At 41.5% G+C, this 13,103-nt stretch overlaps 1 protein-coding gene across 2 annotated transcripts in view; it reads right to left on the bottom strand.

Moving 5' to 3' along the window:
- UNC5D (unc-5 netrin receptor D) overlaps positions 1 to 13,103 on the bottom strand; it is a 703,309-nt gene that overhangs the window by 103,979 nt on the left and 586,227 nt on the right. For both annotated transcript variants that reach the window (XM_086943775.1, XM_086943776.1), the window contains one exon: positions 9,950 to 10,099. In XM_086943775.1, the coding sequence (XP_086799901.1) occupies positions 9,950 to 10,099 (150 nt within the window). The remainder of the gene's footprint in view (positions 1 to 9,949; positions 10,100 to 13,103) is intronic.

Below are 13,103 nucleotides of genomic sequence, written 5' to 3'. Positions count from 1 at the left end.
GAGCCCAGGAGTGATGTTCTTAACTTACCACCTGCAGCATGTCCTTATGTTTTAGTCTTAGCAGGTGTTCCCCCTTTAAGAAAAAAAACAAATTTAGACCTGGGAACAACTGCGGAATAAAGGCGCCAACTGGCTAGTTAAGCACAAAGGCCTAAGGGTGACAAATGTCAGTGAGATACTAATGGTGCGCAAGGTGGGCGGGGTAGGAACCTCACAAAAGAACATCAAAGGGTATTGTGTTGTTATTATTTTTAGACAATCGTTACTGGTAAAATCATTATTGTCAGCAGAGGAATTTAATAATAACTCCCCAACCCTCATTTGGTCGCTGCCCCTAGGTTTTTTCTATAAACCAACCCTGGGCCCAAACACCTTTGCTACCCCCCACACCATGTATAACAGGTTCTCTGCTTTGTCTGCTTTAGACAGACTGGATTGACTGTCTTTTTTTCCAAAACCAGCTGCACCTATTATCACTAGACCTTTGTTAGACCCCCCTGTTGTTACTACCCCTGAACTAGACAATATACATTTGCAGGTGCTTAGTTGGAACATTGCAGACTTAGCCTCTAAAATATGCTCCACAGACTGGGTTAACACAGTCCAAAAGTATGCTATCGTAATGTTCCAGGAAACATGTATGTATGTATGTGTCTTGTAAAAGTGCACAAAGGAACTATTCTTAGAAGGGTTTGTATGTCTCAACGATATTGTACCGAGCCCTAAAGCAGGCCGCCCATCAGGTGGACTCTCAACCTGGATTAATATCTCAGCAGGTGTGAGCATAAAGTCTCTTGTGACAAATAATGTTAACTTCCAAGATATGATTTATACACGAGGGGCATCAATTTGTTTTATTAACTTTTATAATAATGATTTTATAACACAATCTGATGTGAATTTTATTAACTTGTTTGAGTTTATTGTTAATTTACAAAAACCAGAATGTGTTTGATAAACTGATTGGAATCTGTCTGGGTGGTGATTTCAATGCTAGACTCCCTAAGGAAAAGGGCCCAACCACTATTTCTTTGGCTTTCAAACCTTTATGTAAAAGAAGGTTGGAGCTATCAGATCACCTGTAACTTACTTAAAGTGATGGAAATAGCTGATGTACATCAAAACAAAAACTGTTTAATACCCACTTACAGGGGCCGTGGCAGTGCCTCCATCATTGACTATGTTTTCATATCCGCCACATTGGAGGATTTCTTGGTTAAGGCGGAGGTCCTGTGCACCACGCAGGGTGATTATAACCCAATTTTAGCAACAATTAGATTTTCACCAAGACCTAGCCTTGTTAAAGAGCCCGGGGCAAGGAATCTTGTGGCTTCAACTGACAAACTAAGAGTAATTTGGAAAGACATTGATAATAAAGTATTATTTGCTAATATGATAAAATCACACTCACAGCTCGTCCAAACTTGTTTGTCAATTAGTGATTCAAACCCAAAGATTATTGAGGGATTTAGTAGCCTATGCACTGGCATTAAACAAATGATCTCCAGACCGGCGGTAGACACCAGCAAGAAACGTAGATGGTGCAATGGCACCTGCTCGGGAGCAAACAGAGAACTGCGTGTAGCATTGGCGGCTACACCCAGGGATGCAACCCTTGTTAAGTTATTACACTCCTGTTACAAAAAAGCAGCCAGGCAACGAAAAGACAAGCTTCTAAAAAGAACGCTTGGATAACCTGGCCTGTGCTGCTACACTTAACAATGGAAATGGCTTTTGGTCTGCAGTTAAATGGGAAGCACACTATTCTAGGATCTACGCAGCCCGGTCCAAGACTGAGGACACCTCAAACAGTCCTCCAGCCACTGGGGTTTGCATATCGGAGTCAGAAGTTGAGGATGCCATACACCAAAGCTTAGGCAATAAAGCCCCAGGGCCGGATGGGCTTTCTATAGATCCTATTAAACATGAACCGGATTTCTGGGCACCTCTTTTCTTAAGGTTTTTAACAACCTAACAAGTACTTTTATCCCAAGTACATGGTCTACTAGCATCATTGTGCCCATTTTTAAAAAGGGAGATCGATCCAACCCTAGCTGCTATAGACCGATCTCCCTGATCAACAACACTCTAAAGGTCCTTGGGAGGGTCGTGTTTAACAAAATAAGGACATGGGCTGAAAAAGAACACATTTTAAATCGGTGCCAGCTGGGTTTTAGGAGTAAATTGGGAACAGTAGAACAGTGCCTTAATTTAAATCTGATTATGGCAAGTATACGATAGCACAGAAGTCACCTATTTATTTGGCTTTTATGGACTTCACCTCAGCTTTTGATTTTGTTAATAGGTCACGCTTGTGGTAGGTCCTTTTAAACTATGGGTTGTACAAGGCTTTACTTTACTTTTTGGCATATTTGACAGGAACTTGAAGGCATGGGTAAGGATCAGTAATGACGGGAAGGTCTCTGAGGACATCATTATTGGTAGAGGGGTCAGACAGGGATGTGTACTGGCCCCTCTCCTATTTATTCTTTATATAAACTAATTGCATAATGTTCTGGCAGAACTCATTAATGATGTACCAAGCATTAACGGTAAGCATGGGCGAAATTTGCAAATTCGCAAAAAAAAGTCTGCGAATTTGCGAATTGTTTTGTGATTTGCCCTGGAGTACTTTCTACTGGCTACTCCAGTAAGTGCTCCCTCATTGCGTAAATGTATAGTGCTTTTACTACACTGTAGCTGAGTAAAGGGCCAGAATATGTGTCTCCAGTGACCATGTGTGCCTGTAACACAGGCACATTTTAACAAAATGGGGTAACCCTGTGTCCCTCAGAACCTGGGTATATGCGATTGACAAAAAATGTGGTTCTGTCGGGTATTATGCAATCTCTTTGGGTTAGGCTGCAGACAGCTCTAAAACACAAACAAGCAAAACTCTCTGATATCCAAAGTTTTTATATATCTTAAAAACAAAAACCAATGAACCAGTAAAATGGAATTACTTCATTCCACTACATTATTATCAAACATAAGTGCAGTGACTTTAGTGAATCCAGTGACAAAAGTGAAATACGTAGTGACACTTATATACAAGGACGTATTGAATCAATACACTTTACAAAAAAGGAGAAGGGGCAAGGGGGAAGAATAGCACGATATGTTCTTTTATCGTTTTGTGGCCAGTTTCATCCTAGTAAAAGTTCCAAGGAAAGCAAGGAATTATTGTCCATATTCCTGGAATTATCTTGGCCAAAAGGAAAAGCGTCGACGTTTCGACCCTGGTTGCGCCCCAGTTGGTGGTCGCGGCGGGTCTTTATCAAGACAGGGGGGGGGATGGGAAATGTTCAACAATTAATGTAATCCAGAAGGTAGCCCGTTGGTCAACCCTCAATCTATAGACATCAGCGTCAGTGCTTCCCTGATGTGGAAAAAGCAATCCAGCCGTGAAAGCCAGCACCGAGCTCTCTGGGTGAAAACGCTCGTAACACAGGCACAGGCACACATGGTCACTGGAGACATATCTTCCGGCCCTTTACGCAGCTACAGTGTAGTAAAAGCACTATGGGGCTGATTTAAGAGTCGCTTGCGCCTCTTTTGCGCCGCAGTTGCATCACTTTTGTGACGCAGCGGCAGCACAAAAGATGCGCCATGGTGCTGGGTATTAACAAGGTGATGCATCTGAGAGATGCTTCACGTTGTAAAGCTCTGCGCCATCAGGAGGCGTTCCGGTGCAGGGGAGGGCGTTCCTGCGCAGGAACGCCTGCTAAAAGTGGCTGAGTGAAATCTACAAGATTTCACTCAGTCACTTTTAGGCCAATGCTGCGTCAAAACCCTGTGCCTGCTTGAAGCAGGCGCAAGGCTTGACGCAGCATTGGGGAGATAGGGCCCCCCAGAGCATTGCTGGAGTTGCGTCACGCTGCGACGCAGCTCCAGCAAAAAGGTGGCATCTTCGTGGATAAACATGCAGGGCGGGATTCATTCTGCCCCTGTTAGACTCGTTTTTTGTGCCCTTCTGCCCTCTGTTAGACTCGTTTTCCCCTTGTTTTTCTGCCCTTCTGCTAGACTCGTTTTTCCCTTGTTTTTCAGCCCTTCTCCCCCCTGTTAGACTCGTTTTTTGTGCCCTTCTGCCCTCTCTTAGACTCATTTTTCCCTTGTTTTTCTGCCCTTCTGCCCTCTGTTAGACTGGTTTTTTGTGCCCTTCTGCCCTCTGTTATTCCCTTATTTTTGTGCCCTTCTGCCCTCTGTTAGACTCATTTTTTGTGCCCTTCTGCCCTCTGTTAGACTCGTTTTTGTGCCTTTCTGCCCCCTGTTAGACTCGTTTTTATGCCCTTCTGCCCTCTGTTAGACTTGTTTTTCCCTTGTTTTTCTGCCCTTCTGTCCTCTGTTAGACAGTTTTTTGTGGCCTTCTTCCCTCTGTTAGACTCGTTTTTCCCTTGTTTTTCTGCCCTTCTGCCCTTTGTTTGACTGCTTTTTGTGCCTTTCTGCCCTCTGCATCACCACATCACTCAGCGCTACCCCAGCATCACTCAACACCACCACTTTAACACTCAGCACCACCACAGCACCACTCAGCACCACCACAGCATCACTCAGCACCACCACAGCATCCATCAGCACCACCACAGCACCACTCAGCATCACCCCAGCACCACTCAGCATCACCCCAGCATCACTCAGCACCATCCCAGTATCACTCAGCACCACCACAGCACCACTCAGCATCACCACAGCACCACTCAGCACCACCACAGCACCACTCAGCGCCACCCCAGCATCAATCTGCGCAACCATTCAACAACAACTGGTTTAAATATGTTCTCTCAATGTTTCGAGCTTTATTACAAGTGTCACAAAAAGATGTTAATATTTCAGTTCTGTTCTTGGATTTTAGTCACAATAAAATACACTGAACATAATCTTCACAAAAGTTATTTACAAAAGTTTAAGCTATTGCCATTATAAATTAAAATCACTTTTATTTAAGTATTAATTATTTTAAAAAATTAAAAGCCATTGTAATTTGTAATATCAATACATCTAAGTCATGTAAATACAAAACATGTTGTATTACAAATGCTATAGGTGTCATATTTGCGAAAGTTATAACTATTGGCATTGTAAATGACAAAGCTAATAATTTAGCTATTTTCAAAACCAACACATAAATAAAAAAAATAGTCATTTATAAGACCAATAGCTCAAACTTTCCTAATGCGAGACCTATTGCAAATGCTTGTTTTTATATCTGTCAGTGCTTCCTGTTGAGGTTTAATTTTCGTGACAGGCGCCTCATTGCCTACTTGTAACTATTTTCTGACCCTGCTTCAAGGGTCAGAGCAGGGTCAGAGAATAGTTGCAAGTAGGCAACGAGGCGCCAGGAAGCACTAACAGGCTTACAGCATCAGGTGCCCAAGTTGAAGTTAATTTCTTTGTAACCCTTTTGTAAAAGGGTACAAAAATTTAGCTTCAACTTTTGCACCTGCTGCCGTAACCCTGTAAGTGCTTGGCTGAAAATTCGTCCCCGCTGATTCGCGGATTTTACCGCGATTTCGCGAGATTCGCGGATCGCAAAATCGCGGAAAATCCGCAAATTCCGCGAGCGGAACAAATTTTCAGCCCATGCTTAATTAACGGTAATGTACTCCCCGCCCTTTTATATGCGGACGATGCAGTCCTAATGGGATGGAATGCACTACGCACTTTAGTCGGGGGTTTTGTAACCTTCATGGCAGACCTTTACCTCTGCACTAATTTAAAAAAATCTTTCATAATGACCTGTGGCCCAAAAAAACACTGTATCAATTCAATAACCTCAGATTCTGAAAGCTTATTACGCACTCGCACTTTCCCATATTTGGGTCTAGTCTTCTCTAACACTGGATCCTGGGCAGCGAATGTTGCTCATAGTAGAACTAAGTTCCTAAAAGCGACCACTTTGATCCTGAGCCTTCCTCAACCAAAACAAGCAGATGTAGTCTTACCCATAATCAAGATCTATAAATCGCAGTGTTTTCCCACCGCTACCTATGGCGCCAAAGTCTAGGGCTTTATAAACTGTGGTGGCATTCAAAGAGAGGAAAACAGATTCTGTAGGAAACTTGTAGGGGCTCAAATCTCTTTCCCAAATTTTGTGTGTCATAAGGAACTAAACTTGCACTACATAGAAGATTTTATTAGGTCACGTCCAGCTATATTTTGGTTAAAAATCTGGAAAAACCCAGCTGCGACCCTAACAAGGGAGATTATTGTAGACTGCCTAATTGCGACAAGGGAGAGTGCATACCCTTGCTTTCCGCTGTTAGAAAAAGTTTAACCAGTGTGAATCTTGAGCATATCTTCACAAATCCATCGGACCTAGAGGGCATGAACAAGAGAGTCCTCATGGCTACATTGTACAAGACTTATAACAATGCATGACACGTTAAAGAGCGCTCCAAATCTTCAGTCGCTAGGTACATGTCTCTATTGGAGTCAAATAGCCTCCATACGCATATGCCATCCAAATATCTCCTGAAGATTAGTGGACATTGAATGAGAAGCCTGCTTTTTCTTCTTAGGGATGGCACTCTAAAATACTCACTTTGCTTCCCCTTGGGATTTAATATTTATCTTGACCAAATGCCCTGCCCATGTGGCACTGGCAGCAATCAAACCCTGGTACATTTTTTATTTTTTTGCAAATTTTATGAAAAATACACAAAACAATACTTTATCCCGTATTTTAAGGCATTTGCCAATATCGATTATAGTGCAGCATACTGGGAGATCCTCATACTTGAGAGCGATGATCTGATATTTCGTGTCAGTTCTTTTCTGAGAGTGGCAGTCCGCTCACGTATTTCCATGAGCAATCTTAAAGTGTTAAACGCATCTGAACACATAATACCACACTATTGTATGTCCTTATCCTCATCTCATAGTTGAAATACTAATTAAAAGTGCTACTTCCAGTTTGAAACATGCTAAAAGTTTAAACTTTAATTGCATTGACATTATGCTGCTAAAGATTGTTTACAACTGTTTGCACTTTACCACAACATGCTGCTATATATTCGTCCAACCTTTTAATGTGTAAATATATTAATGTTGCTATCTGCTTGTCCGATTGGAAATTTTAATCATGAAACTGATGTTTGTACATTATGCACCTATTTAACATCTGTATACAATTGTAGTTTTTTGATCTTGGAAGCCCTTTTTAACTATTGTTTTATGACTTTTTTTTAAATAAGAAACTGTATTGTTGCTGAACTGTGCTTTTATGGATATTTGTATCCGAATAAAGATTATTGATATGATCTAATCTGAATTAAAAGGTAGCGCACACGTTTAAGCTCTCACAAGTGATCACAAGACCTTTTCAGGACAAGGGCTTTAAAGGGATCAGGTTTAAATGGCTTTTCTAATGTCCTACTTTGGATAAAATTCTCACTCTGTCACACTTGTGCAAATAGTGTGATTATTGCTGAATATTGGCGGAATGTGGGTAAAGGAGCTTATAAAATTTAAGAGAAAATAGTGAAGAATGGAGATTTGGACTATAGAATTATCCTATCAGCTCTTGAAAGATCAATTTTTATGCCACTTCACAGGCACTATTACCAAATCAAAGCATGTTTCAGGATGCTGATGACTCAGAAATACATGGTCACCCATGAGACTGCTTTTATACGTGTACTATTACATTCATATCCTGCACTAACTTTCGCCTGCACAGAGATCAGAAATCGGAGGTTTGTGTTTACTACCTCACACTCAAACATTTCCACTGATGAATTTCAGCTGGTAAAGATAAATCTATATAAAAGAGCCCTAAATAAGTCCTTAGTATGCAGGGACAAAAACTGTGGCTGCTTGATGATGAAAATTTATATAGCATATGTTTTGTGTTTGCTGAGCTAGGAAGCATTACATCAACTTTAAACCAGAAAAAACACCATGCATGCCTTAAAAAAACAGCAGTTTCTATTAAACACATTCTGCTTCACAAATATTGAGTGTAGGCTAACTGTTTGTAATAGAGTTAATCCATCAGTTCATCTGTTGATGAATGAATGCATCAACATGTGATGCTTAGGTGGACTTGGGATATGTATACCCAATAAATGACAATAAAGCAGTGTATTGAAGTATGATTTATTATTCTACAATGGCAGTATAGCACAATACATTTTTGTGAGCAGGTCCAAACGAAAATTCCAGTATGGATGGAAGAGAAACAGATCTTATCTCATCTACAAGTAGGTTTCAGGGTCCATACAAGCACCATTGACCAGGTGTTCCGGTTTCTATTGATTATGTGGAATTGGGCTTTAATGGTAAAGGACACTTGTATGTGGTATTCATGGATGTCAGATTTACATGTGATTAGATACCGCAGTTGATACTGTGAGCAGTTGGAAAGAAATGGGGAGGCCGATGGCCCTGTTAAACCTGGTAATCCATTTGCATGAGGTAAACTTTGCACAAGTAAGGTGGGGCAGTGAAGGCAAACTATTAGAAAACATTGAGGTTTGCCTAGGGGTTTGCTAGGGATGTGTTTTATCCCCTACACTAACTACACTATACAAGTATGTAGTAAATAATATGTTTTACGAGTGCAATGGAGATCCTCCGAAATTGGCCGGACACAAATACCAGCACTCTTATTTGCTGACAATACGCTGCTAATTTCAAAAACTCCAAACTGCATGGCGTATCCAATGAAATACAACGTCTATGATAACTGACAACCAATAACTGGGTTCACGGTCTATGCCATTACGAGATTCCAATGCAATGGAATAAGATTCTGGATTTATGTATTCCGTATTTTAATCCCATGTGGTATTCTAATTTATGAAATAGTTTTGTCATTTTTCATAGGAATGGACATTTATTAGCTGCTCGCCGGTTTCGATATACATTCAAGATAGTAATATTTTCACTGAGGTTGACGATTGTCCTTGAAACCTTTTTCCTGATTGCTGGAAAAAATTTGTTACTACAGTTATTATAGCATTTTCAAATGCTCACTATAATCTCCTTGTGTATATTGATTCACACTGTGTCACTGTTTTAAAACGTTTCAAATACTGTCATATTTGGTCTATCTATATTGTTTGTATTTAAATATTTTATGTATATGTAGTTGTATTGAAATGACCATATATTGATCGAATAAAATACTACTAGTATTACCACTTCTACTACTGCATTATACTGAAGAATGGGGTATTTAATATAGTGGCTGCAATTGTGCAAGTGTACATTGCAATTTCAGCCAATCAAACTTGGTGAAATCTACATCCAAAGAAATATGTAAATTGCACGGATCAGTTCTACATGAAAATTGGATTGGAGGAATTTACTGTGCTTAGAACATATCACATTGCACTGTATCAGTACTTACTGAATGAGGAAAATACCTCACCCCATCCAGCACACATGCAAATAGAAATGACCCCTTAAACATTTTAGGTAAATAATTTCACCACAGAAGAATGTAGGTGAAATATACAAATGTTAAAACTATGTGAACGGCAAAAGCGGTGTCCTAGCCATGACTTCATAAGTAACCGTGTCATTTTGCACCCCCTCCTCACACACACACACACACACACACACACACACACAAACACGCTGAATGCAGCAGCTCACAAGATACCCAAGCAGGTTTCATGTTTCTGAAGTGCTGATCACGAGTAAAGGAATGCAGGTATAAGAGATAACAAGAGAAACATGAGAAAGCTTTCATGGTGGAGATAAAATGCTTAGAAAATGAGTGCTCAATGAGTGCCAATCATTCTCCATCTGCCATTGCAGTTAATATATTTCTGTCGAGTCCTTCTTGTAATGTGACCCCCTGAGCAGAATATAATAGTGGTCATGAAGGACGGTGTTTGGTCTGGCTGATGCAATTCCCCAGTCCGCTGGTGGGAGGACATATTCGTTAATAGGTAGTTGATGGGCAGCCACATGCATGGATTCACAGCGGATGGGCACCTACCTGACATGCAGTAAATGGTTTTATCCTCCAGAGGAATGGAGGGATATCCAGGACGGAGATCTGAAGGCTGAAGGTGTTCCCTTTGAAATGCAACAACTTTGGTTCTTCCAGGAGCTGCCCGCCCTGCTGCCTTTCATCAGAAACCACTTCCTACAGCGTGGCAGCGTTAGACAGAGGGGGAGTAGAGATAGGGGAAAGAAAAAAAAGAAAGTAGTCAGCAACATAGGAAAATCAGGAATTAACAATATATCAGGAATGAACAACTGCATTAGGAAATGTTATGATTACGATTTAACTGCAGATTTAATATAATAGAAGGTTTGGGCATTCAACCCAAAATAATATTTCATGAGTGGTGTGTGTGAGTGCACCGCCACATAACTACTTTAGACTCATTGAAATGTAATAACTAGGGGGTCTATTACTGCCCGCCATCGCCCCGGGAAATGGTACTGCCCGCTAAGGGTGCAGCAGTACCGCATGTGTAATTAGGATGCACCCGCCACACTGGCGGGCGCATCCCGCATTTTTTGCATTGCAGCGGGGGTGCTGTCAGCAGCACCCACTGCAATACAAAAAAAAGGCATGTGCGCATTTGCATGCAGCACGTAGTAGGCACTGCGCAGTGCCTGCCACGTCATCCATGCACATGCAGGGGGGTACCATAGATGCTCACCCATATGCCCCCACCCCCAACATCCTGGGGCCCGCAAAAGGCCCCCAACTGAGGAAAGCGCATGCCTTTCTGTGGCGGCAACGCTGCCATGGAAAAGCTGCTTCCCGCTGCCATCATAATATGGATGGCGGTGTCTAGCAGGTGGACGGTATTTCCATCCACTGGGGTGCCCCCGCCATAGTAATATAGCGGGGGGAAATGGCAGGCAGGCGGTGTATAATGGCGGGCGGATTGCCACCGCCATACGGCCATTATATTAGGCCCAAAGATATCTCCCCTTTACGCCCTCAGCAGAGGCAGCCAAGTTCAAAAGAAAGAAGGCTGGCGGCTTTATCTCAAGCCACCTATTACACTTTATACCCATTTCAGATCAGTAGTCAAAGTATCCCATAAATTTCAACAAAATCGTCTTCACCCATGTCAGCCAAAAAAGCAAATCACTTAGAAACAGATTTGCTAAGTTTTCACATACAGCAAAATAGCAGCAAAAGCTGTTGCGCTGCACTGCATTGTGTGAGAAGGAGAAAGTAGAACAGCGCCATATTTAAGATATGGCGCCGTTTCTCTCTTCCCCCTATGTTGGCACACTTTAGATTGCCTTGTACCAATGCACACTACAGTGGAAGGTGTTTGCGTGTTAAGTATACATGTTGTACTGTGGAGGTAACCATGATGCAAAATACTGTGCTTAGGTGTAGTTTCAGATTTTTATCCACCGTGTATGTGTGCTGTACAGTGCAGAACTCATGCAAAATTGGAAAAAGTTTTGGAAAAGCAAACCTTTTTTAAAATTTAAATCTGCCTCAAGGATGTCTTAATTTGTGGTGCAGTCTAGTCTACTATTTTAGTGTATAGGACTTTGCATGAAAATGAATTTGTGGTTGCTTGGGAATGCCCATGTACCACCTACAGACCACCTCCTTGAAGTAAAGCAGTGCAAAATAGTACACATCCCAAAAAACACATTGAGTGGGTTTGTGTTACTTTTGTGATGCAGCCACTATGCAAAGTGTTAGCAAATCAGTTCATTAGTTTGAAGTTGTTGTGAATGTACTGGTCTGGTGGCAGTGTAATATTCTTTGTTTATTTAGGTATCTTTCATTTGTTCCCTGTGAACGTTCGAACCAACCACAAATACACAGAAAAAAGAGGCACAAAATAATTAAGATACCTCTACTCAACATCACAAGAACCTTGCTTGTTACAAAATGTAAAGGGATCCACTTTTCATGTCATGCACACCCTTTCGAATTCTTTCTGTTACCATTGTGATAAAGACAAAATCCTACCCTAGTGATAAACATAAAGAATGCACATTTTTATCATTGCTATTACTTCCTCCGCTGCATAGACAAGAGCTGCAGATCAGTTCCTGGTTTTGCAGTATTTACCTCTCCTCACTTCTGCAATGTGTATAATTCTATAATCAATTCTGTAAACAAAATGTGCAGAACTAGGGTAAGTGAAGCGGAGCAAATTTCCACAAAAGGTAACCCTAAGGTGATTTTGCACAGTTTTACCCATCCAGGCCATTTACCACTCAAAACAAGCTGACTGCCTTGCTTCTTCCCATTTGTCAGATTGTCGTTTCCACTGCAGTTGTTTTTATAAAGAGAGTGTGACATGTACACAATTTGCTCTTACGTAATCATTCAAAATTTGGGGAAAATTGTCTGAAATTATATGCAAATACACAGCATAAAAATCCATCATTTAGTGCTACATTTTAACGCCCAATGTGCACTTACGTCAAATTTTGATGAGATGACAAATTTTGTGTGAAAAAATTATTGCACAAAAAAAAACAAGTGCTGCAAATAAAAGCTGCTGGTATCTTTGTTATTTTCATTGTTCTCGCGCTATAAATTTGCCAGGAAGGATAACATAATGATCTGACATCAAACAGGAAATTTAGTGTAACAAGCATGACAGAAAATGACTGAAATTACAGTAGCTGCTGGCATCTACGGGGAGAGGGCAAAAATAATATTATAACAATTAAAAACGTACCAGGAGACGACCATGACGTCCTCTGTACCCAACATCTTTCTCCGACTGCAGTCAGGCCAACAGGATATTCTCTTGACCAATCCTGGCACTGTTCTCATGCAGCATGACAGCAGCACCCTGATTGGAGGGAGCGGCCTCACTCGGCGCTCCAGGGCGCTCTGGAGTACTGCACTTGCTCTAACCCAGCTGTCACAAGAGAGCTGGGTTAGAGCTGTATAAAGTACGCATGTGTGCCTGCCCGTCGCAAGACGGCTGTCCAAAAAAACATGCACACTTTAAACAGTACGTTCACAGCCCTCCCTGCTGATGTCAGTCAGCAGGCCCCGTCCCATTCTGATGCTCTGTTTGGGACAGGGGATGAAAAGAAAATGTAATGAATTATCATTTTATATTTCATCTCTGGGGGTAATTTAAGTGGGGCGACGGTCCTTCGCTCAAATGACGGAGCCACCCCAGTGAAATTTCACG

Source organism: Lissotriton vulgaris, chromosome 11 (genome assembly GCF_964263255.1).
Source record: "Lissotriton vulgaris chromosome 11, aLisVul1.2, whole genome shotgun sequence".
NCBI lineage: Eukaryota > Metazoa > Chordata > Amphibia > Caudata > Salamandridae > Lissotriton > Lissotriton vulgaris.
This window is presented reverse-complemented; position numbering and strand designations above follow the sequence as displayed.